At 36.1% G+C, this 9,965-nt stretch overlaps 1 protein-coding gene across 1 annotated transcript in view; it reads right to left on the bottom strand.

Moving 5' to 3' along the window:
* LOC121386782 overlaps window positions 1-9,965 on the bottom strand; it is a 33,704-nt gene that overhangs the window by 853 nt on the left and 22,886 nt on the right. The window contains exons 7-9 of the mRNA XM_041517797.1: window positions 8,994-9,112; window positions 5,804-6,038; window positions 1,522-1,633 (exon numbers count right to left, since the gene is read on the bottom strand). Of these exons, the coding sequence (XP_041373731.1) occupies window positions 1,522-1,633; window positions 5,804-6,038; window positions 8,994-9,112 (466 nt within the window). The remainder of the gene's footprint in view (window positions 1-1,521; window positions 1,634-5,803; window positions 6,039-8,993; window positions 9,113-9,965) is intronic.

Below are 9,965 nucleotides of genomic sequence, written 5' to 3'. Positions count from 1 at the left end.
ATTTGAGCCTATTGTATATGAAGCGAAAACGATGTTGCGGCAAGTGTCTGTCCTCGACCAGATACTCGTTTTTTACGGCCCTATTTACACAATTTCTGTGTCACATCTAGTAAATCTCATTCACTAAACTCAATCTTTGCTGGTCCTATCAACAATTCAGTTATTATTGTGAATTTGAACACCTCATTATACAATTAATGAAAGCTTCGCGCCAAAATGTAAAGTTTACATTGCTGACGTCTTGTTGCTCGTCGAGACGTATATCACTTGCTGACCCAATTCATTGAAAAATAAGGTAGTAGGTCTCCATATCTGCTTACTTCTGCGTTGCGACTTGTTTGCAGTTGATTTGTAATAAATAAAATACTATACTCGCTTGCCTGCCATACAATATTTATGAAACTTGTGAACAGTGTTCACTGTTGGTATCTGGACTCGCTTGCTGTTCAGTCCTTTCATATCGGAGATATCATCATCCACCAATGATATAATTTCACCTTTATCCCCCAGCCACTAGGACTTCATAGAAGCTGCGTCCTCTGACAACAAATATCTGACGGCAAGTAACTATGTGGAAACTATTCAGTTTATCCAAGCTGTGTACTGCGGAATTTCATCCGAAAATAATAAAAGACATCATCTGGTTCAACCCTTCATACAGGAAGATCATGAAAACATGTTTTTTAAAGTTATTCCTCAAATTACTACCCAAGCTGTTCCAACATTACCATAAATATAACAAAATATTAAACATCAACAACATCAAGATAAGTTACAGTTGCATGTACAATGTTGACTCAATAATAATAATAATAAGAAGAAGAAGAAGAAGAAGAAGAGAAGAAGAAGAAGAAGAAGAAGAAGAAGAAGAAGAAGAAGTACAGAAGGGAACAACAGGTTTCAATATATATGCTGATGTAATTTCTTTAAAAATGACCAAAATATATGATATAAATTAATAAATTCTTATCATACAAAATGCTCCAAAGAGAACAGTAGTATAAAAATACTAAATCACACTGAACATTTTTTCTGACCATCTTTATTTAAGTATTCCCACTCATCTCCCCACTCTCACTCCATTCGAGAGCTTAACCCATTTGTTTTCTGGAAAATAAATCTTGTCCTTTTCCATTCTTAACTTGGCGGAGGGAAGGGAGGCATGGCCTTCTCCAATTACACTTATTTTTACCACCACTTTTTGCCACGATAAGATTCATAGATGTGTGGGTGCCTGCAATATAAAATTCTGGTTACACTAATGCCCTTTTTAGAATGTTAGAAACCCACCTCCTCTACAAAATCGTGTGTGGATCAGTTTATGTGGTGTTTATTGATAACTGCATTTTCAATTTGATGCATAGCGTGTATCTTAATTTGGAAATGAAATTACAGCAGTGACATTAAGAAAACACAGTTGGTTACACACAATTTAAACAGCTCTACTTATAGAGGGAAAAAACCCAAGAAAGAAAGAAAACCCCCCAAACAACAACAACAAAAGATATATGCTTTAATTACCCCTTGTAAAATACCCAAGCCATGGGTATAGCAATAGCCAGTGAGATAGCGAGAACAATTCCTGGTATAACACCGCCACTTAAGGCAGCCTTGTGCTCTTCTGTACCTGAAACTATAAACAATTAGAACACTATACATTAACACAGCAGTGACATTCCCTGCTATAAGACCTCCTCCTAACCCACCAGACATGGACTGTCAACTTCAAAAATAGTATAAAGCACACACACACACACACACACACACACACACGCACACGCACTCCACACGCACATACATACACACATACACACACACTCCACACGCACACGCACACACACACACACACATACACACACACACACAGACACACAACCTACACAATTGTTTGCAGAAAGCAGAGCCAAAGGTGTGACGTTTTGACAAGGTCTGACTTGATGTTTGTACATCTACCGGCATTTTACTGGTTGTCTATTTGTACGTAATTTATTAGCACACATTAATAGTTCCGACAGACAGACAAACAGACAGACAGACAGTTCATTCAGTATACAGGTCCATAATACCATCAGAACGTTTATAGTTATAGATGTCAAACGAAGATAAATGCATACATGAAGTGATGATGAGTATCAATATAAAAATTCATAACTGATAGGTACAATTAAAATGCAGTATGCTGGTTGATTGATTGAATTTCAACTTATTTTTGTGCTTATATCCAATTAAGGTTCAAGCACGCTGCCCTGGACACACACCTCAGCTATTTGGGCTGTCTGTCCAGGACAGTGGGTTAGTTGTTAGTTGGTCAGTGGTTAGTGGGAGAGAAGAGGGTGTAGTGGCCTTACAACTACCCATTGAGCCCTTAAGAACTCACTCTGGATTGGAGCCGGTACCGGGCTGCAGTCCGATGGCTAAACCACTGCGCCACCGAGGCCAGTGTGTAGGAGACATTTCAACACTAGTTAAATTTATCATTGCTGCAAACAAATATATCGTTCCTCGTCTGCTTACACTTATTGCTCTCCACCAACATGTGATGCACTGTAAGCGTACACTGGCATATGCCACCCTTTCAGGACTGGCTTACTTGTTAGCAACCATACCATTTCAATCATACAATAATCAGTCTTTCCATTACCCCCTAATGCCAGCATGGCTGGACATCCAACAAAATACAATGTCTGTATTGGCACTGCATAAAAAGACAGTGTTGTATTATTAATTCCAGCTTCATAGTATGTAAAATGTGGAGACTGAAAGTAAAATATCTGGATACTACAGAATCATTAATTTGTTCAAGGGCTTCAATAACAACCTACATTTCGGCAGTGAAACTCAATGCCAAATCAGGCAATCTTATGGAAATCATTTTGTCTGATGGAAACAACTGTAGAAGAAGCCTCAGAATTTACATCACGTGATCCGCCCGAATAAACAGGAAGATAATCACCATACCTTTCTTGAATGTTCTGTCTTGAATGTTATTTAAATATGCAAGTGGTACACTTTAAAAAGAAACATGTAGCCTGAAATTGTAAATAATCAAAATACCGTTGCAATGATTCGTGTAGTCAGAAAGGCATATTGTCATGGGTTTAAGGACTGTATTTCTCTAAATATAAGTGACAAAACCGTTATGACAGATCAAAACTGTATCTCTGCCAAATGCAGATTTAGATGGACATTTGGAAAAACAATGGTTGATTCCATGAACCTCTATCTAGTGCCTGGTCTATAGGAGGAGGAGATATTTCGCCACAAAGACAACCGTCACACTCAGACTAGTTTACTAAATAGATGGGACAATGTATAGCAGAGAAAACATCATATACGTAGACAATTGAGAAAAGAACACCAATCGATAAGGGAATGATTCTTGGTGACGATGCAACGAAATGTAGAACAGTTTATGTCAGAAGCTTTCAAGGTGTGATATCATGTCAATGAAAATGAAACAGTGCAGCTGTGAAAATGTCTGACATGTTCTTTTCAGGTTTCTATATTTTCGTAACATACTCACTGAACAATACAAATACGACAAGTTATTCCAACATAACCAAACAAGTTGTGGAAATTCACAGCTGGACAAGAGACTGATTACAGAAAAGGCCTTAAAATAAAGTTTTGATCAACCTATTTGTTAAAAGAAAACAACTGGTGTAACTTGATGGCTTAAACATTCCTCTTCAAAATTAGGCTTGTTATCATGTTGAATAGTTAATTCTCAGATCAAACATGGGGTAAAAGTGGGGTCAAATTGGGTAAAAATATGCTACTTTAAATTATAACATATCACCTTAAACATCACCTGAAATGCTTATATAGGACCTGTGGTATATGTTAAGTTCACAGTTAGTTTGTTGTGTTGAACAACACCACTACAGGACATTTATTTATTAATGATCGGCTATTGGATGTCAAACATTTGGCTATTTGACTCAAGTTTTCAAAGGATTCCTGCTACATTTTTTTCATTACCAGCAAGATATTTTTATATGCACTTTTCCACAGCCATGACAGCTAGTAACAATGGCCTTTTATATACCTGTCGTTGGTCACAGGTTGGGAAGGGACAAACGCCCAATCAGATAATGGGTTGCTGAGGTAGTTCGACCCTACAACACACACCCTCAGGCAAGCACTCTACCAACTGGTGGGCAGGGCATAGCCCAGTTCTAAAATGATCGACTGGTACACGGTCAGTCTGGGATTAATGACTGTCAGTGGTCACATTGGGCTATTTCTCGTTCCAGGCAGTGAACAACGACTACTATATCAACGGTTGTGGTATGTGCTGGCTGTAGTATGTGCTAACATGCCTGTGGGATGGTGCGTATAAAATAATCGTTGCTACTAATGAATAAAAGAGAGAGAGAGAGAGAGAGAGAGAGAGAGAGAGAGAGAGAGAGAGAGAGAGAGAGAGAGAGAGAGAGAGAGAGAGAGATAATGTGGGGTTTTTTTTTTTATATTTGTTTTATTATTATTATTATTATTATTATTATTATTTGTTTTGGTTTTTTTAAATAAATATATTTGTTTTTGTCCCCAGAAAATAGAATGGCAGTGCCAGGGCTGAGGTTCCCTGGGCTCGTTGGCTCACGCTATTTGTTATATTACATATGGTATACAATGTATTATATGCATACATACAAATGTGTTTTTCCCCATTCAAATATGTGGGTGTTTTTTTTCAGTTTTGTATAGCAAAGCAATGAATTTCATGATTTGTTGAATTAAAACGATTTTGTATTGACATGACAGTTGTTTCCAGCCGATGATTAATTAATCATAGTGCTCTAGTGGTGTCGTTGAACAAAACAAAGTTTTGGTGAACCATTATGTTGTAAAATTTCAAATTTCAAAAATCGAATGACATGAACGTTATTGATGAATATATATTCTAAACAAACAAAATGAGGCTAAATCTTTCCACTTTATTGATAAGTTTATATCATTGGAAAATAGCAGGATTACAGATTACCTTGAATTGGTGTACTGCCATGAGTTGCAAATAAAGAAACATCTGAAGATATTAAGTCAGTTTCGAACCTTGATCTATGCATAGAGATTCAAAGTGACACTGCTTTTCAAACAAAACTGTACGACAAGATGGATGACTTCAACTTTCTAATATTCAAATTTCACTTTGTGTCAATCAATTTATATTCTGCCCCACCTATTTGTATCTACATATCACAGTTTTTAAGCTATGTTAGGGCATGTTTATTGCATACAGATTTGAAACAACACCATATCATTCTGGCACAGAAGTTGTTCCATCTTGAGAGCATTAAAAGGTTTTATGGTAGATAATTGGAGGCTATATCTACTAAATACGATGTATCGTTGACTAAAATGATGACTGATGCCATTCCATATTTTGAACTTGTCCATACGTATTCGTCTCTTTAGTGAAATACATGCACATTTATAATTTTTTCATCATTCTAGATGAAGTGACAACTGTGGTGGGAGTAAACATAACGGGTGCCATCAGTGGGTCAGACTATGCTCACCTTTCGAGAACACCTGATATCACCACTCTTATGAGTGCATATCACCACAACTGTACTTATTCCAATAAGATCTGTCTGGTGCTAGATTTTGTTTAATACAGCTCAATATATTTTTTTAATGAAAAAACAATATACGTGAAAAATATATGTGAGTCAGAAGGACGGACAGACAGGCAGAAGGATGGAGATGAAACCTATAGTCCCCTCCACGTGGACTGGTAAGGGACTAAAAAAACCTCAGCTCAGGATAACATTTTCTGGCTCTAACAGGTGAAACTATTTACCTGGGAAAATCACTCCTGAGTTGACGATTTCTATTGGAGTGAAGTTAGTAATCAATGATGCGTGGGTAATCGACACACGTAGAGTCACATTTTCCCCAGCAAACCCTGCTGGCACAGATTCATAGTCAAACTTCAAGGTGCAAGTTGCTTGTTGATCTCCTGAATTACAAGATTCACTACTGTTGGTTATGGCTGTTAGACCATCTGGTACTCTTTCTAAAGACTCGCTCTGTATCTGCAGTTACAGTAAAAATAGTTTACAAACAATATAATATGGCATGCATGCAGTGCAGTTCCTTCTGTTTTAATTCACCTTTATTTGATTATGTATACATGTACGTTGTTTTTTTTTCATCGTAAATGCTTCAAATAAATAATAACATAAGCAAGTTGTAGCAGTTCAGGTAAAGCGTTTGCAGAAACTGTTCTGTCAATACTTCAAGGGAAATCTAGGTTCAATTTGTAGGCTTAAGTCATGCACTTCTCCGTCGTAACTTTGAGGAGAAGTTTTTAACAGGAGAGACATGATTTGTCTTCATATTAAAAAAAAAGAGCAAACAAAACAAACACTAAAACGAATTGTTTTACTATTTCTACATGTCTATTTGTAAGTTGTGCTTATATATTTTATTACATTATAAGAAAGTCTCCGACAAATAACATAATTGTAATCTCTAAGAAGGTAAGGGGTTGGAAGGGAGGGTGATGCTGGCGCCTCCAACTCTTTAGATAATACATCGCCCCCTCCCCCAACAACATTTGCAGGAAGGCTAATTAATACATTACTGGTCCATACAGTTGCTGGCATACTATAACAAGTATATTTTAATGATGAGTTCAGCATCACTGTAGAAGAATATAGCTACTTTGTATTTCTGAAAAAAAAACCAAAACAAAACAAAACAAACAACAAAAACCCAACACCCAATGTAGCATTATAATGTTCTGTTCGTTTAGATCAATTCCACCAGGATATATTAATTTAGTATTCATAAGAAATTTGTAATAAATGGTACCACCTTTTATGACCAAGTGACAATATAATTTTATTGTACAATAAGTGATTTATGAATAAGGTTTAAAAGAGCAAACTGAACCGAGTTTTAAATATTTGTTGTATGCATGGCAGATAAACTACCATTCTTCGAGTGCTGCTAAAGCAATGCATGTCCCCTAAAGTGGCTCCAACAGATTGTCCTAAGTTCAAGGGCCATAACTCTGAAAAACATGGGTAGATAGCCATGAAAGTCAAACTTGATCTGCAACAGCACTTCATAAAGCTATATACAGAATTCCAGATCAATATTTTGAAGCATTTCGAAAAGGACGAACATACAGACAGATAGAAAGACGGACAGAAGGATGGAGACGATCCCCACTGGTTGGATTTCTAGGAGACTGATAGTAGGACTACCAGGTTTTTTGGGGTTTTTTAAGTTTTCAATAGTCACTAGATCATTTTACTTTTGGTGCCAGACACTAGCACACCGATTTATTAATCATATTTCCATTGTCACCCAATAGTATGCAGGGCACAACATTTCAAAATATTATGTAAACAGAAGTTGGTTTACGCAACTTTTAACTAGATACTGACTGTTTACAGTCTTCGCCGTGAGAAAAACAAAACAAGTTCATTAAATTATCACATACAGATTAAAATGAAACACTTGAATAAAATTCCAGTAATCCTAAATTTTCAGCTTTTAGCTTTCATCGGCAGTTCGCCTGAAGTTAAAGTTGTGTAACCAGCACACGTACAACATGAAGGTTTGCATGAAATATTGTGCCCTCAGAACTGTGCATGTGTTTCTCTTTTATTATGGCACCTCTAAAAATGCGACTGTGCATTTTTTCTAGAGCATGTTTGGGACCAAATACAACCATTGCATCAAATCAATTGAAACATTTTGATCACCCTATATTGTCTGGTTTTCGTCCTTGCTAATGGTGTCCTTTAAATCCCTGGAGTTTAAGACACTGACATTTACAACATGTCATTGTTTGTTTTTTCACAAACAATGCAGTGATAGAACTAGGTTGTAGATTTATACTTGGTAGTTTGAGATCAGGGGTGTGAAAGAGCTCTTTTGGCTCGGTTTGTGACTGAGTCTCGATATTTGAGACCAATTTTCTTCTTTTTCTTGTATAGTTTTAATTGACCATAACTAAAATTCGAGAAAGGGATTCTCTGAAATTGAATAGCGATTGAATAGCAGAATTATGCAATGCGGAAAATTGAAATCTTGCAATAAAAATAAGTTTATTTTGTGGTCTATTGGGTGTAATTTATTGTCAAAATATGATATAGGCCTTCTATTGAGAACATACTCAACATTTTCTGTATGTACCAAACCATAAATCGATTGTCCCACTGTCCCATCTGTATAATGTACTAATTCCGCTTAAGATATTTACAACTGCCGAGGTTGAGGTGTCTAAGTTCGTGATTAGAGAGATTGTCCAAAAATCCACCGAGTTCAGTAATATATATATATTTCACCAATGGATACAAACAATTTTAGCAAGAAGGAAATGAAACTTTAAACTAAAGCTGATATTCTGACACTGACCAACGAAATGTCTGCCACCTGACATAGACCTTTGTGACAGCTAACAAAGGCATAGCGAAACCATATAGCTCTGTTCTTCCTGTCAGGAGTAAAGTGATCAAATATTCTTGAACATCATCCAACACAAACTTGCAATATAGCACATTACATCTTCATTTTTGAAAAGTGATCAGTACACATACATACATTGTAGACTAGCTGATATCATGACTGTGCTACAGAAAATTATGTAAGTAAAGTTATTTGAGAATTGTAGGCTCAATGAACAGTGTGTGATAGTACCCAATAATTAAACTAGTTCTACATGTAATGTATTTGATTGCTTCCCTTAGTGTCCTTAGCGCGTGCTGTGTTTAATCTGTTCATCTGGTGTTAATATGTGTTTAGTCTGTTCATCTGGTGTTAATCTGTGTTTAGTCTGTTCATCTGGTGTTAATCTGTGTTTAGTCTGTTCATCTGGTGTTCATCTGGTGTTAATCTGTGTTTAGTCCTATTGCACTTTATTTCGTTCCCCTGAGGAAATAGTAAATTGTTTAATAAAACAGTGGATTTTAAGATAGTTGTTAAGACAAATATAATATATTTTAGTATAAGGTAGTATATCTATAATTACATACCTGGTATGTCCAAGTACAGTTTGGTAGGGAGTAAGTACATTTTCCAGTCACTGAAACACTGAATGGCAGAGTAACTGTTGTTAATTTAGTGAGATCTTCATATTTTACACCATACGGAGCTGAAACAGAAAACAGTAAATATAAAGGGACAGACCCTAGTGTTTTAAGCACTAAGGCATATTTTTCACCTAGATCCTAATTTCAACCCGTAAAAATGGACACTAAGTTTCGTTAATTTACAGAACTGTAACAGATTTGGATACACAGAGTGAAACAAGAGTCTGTGACGTTGAAATACCCTCAAAAGTATACTAAAACACGACCCCATAACCGTTACTTGTCAACCGCACGTGCGTTTTTAAAATTATGAAAAATGCATTTTGTGGTATTATAAACACCAGGATGGTCAGAAACACTTTGGTTGTACGGAAATGGATATCTAAGGAATACAATATAAGTAATGTTTTATTTCTGTGATTATAAACGGATCTAATAGTGGATCGTACACCTTATCACGTTTATTTTCTATGACTTTTTCATGACTTTCTATGAACAAAATATCACAATTGCATGACCATATGATTATCGTTTAAATTTTAGTGATGAACTTGTATATTGTGTACATGCAGATATTTGCATTTGAAACAGTAACATCACAGCTAAAATAATGTTAGACCCAAAATACACCAAAGCTGGGTCTGGTGCATTTTGACGTCTGGGTCTGTAACGGTTACAAGTTTTCAATATCAATTAACTGTGATCATATATTTAGTTTCTTGTTTCACCAACAATAATTATCAGCGTCCTACTTTTATTAATATTACTCTACAAAAAAAGAAACGCAAAAGGGTACAAATGGGTTATAACTCCGATTTTATGTTTCCTACTGGTTCATGCTTTGTGAATATAAGGTCATTGCATGTCCCAAACACATTCCCACGGTTACATTCGATAAAACGCAGCTACTGTACA

Source organism: Gigantopelta aegis, chromosome 12, assembly GCF_016097555.1.
Source record: "Gigantopelta aegis isolate Gae_Host chromosome 12, Gae_host_genome, whole genome shotgun sequence".
NCBI classification, from domain to species: Eukaryota; Metazoa; Mollusca; class Gastropoda; order Neomphalida; family Peltospiridae; genus Gigantopelta; species Gigantopelta aegis.
This window is presented reverse-complemented; position numbering and strand designations above follow the sequence as displayed.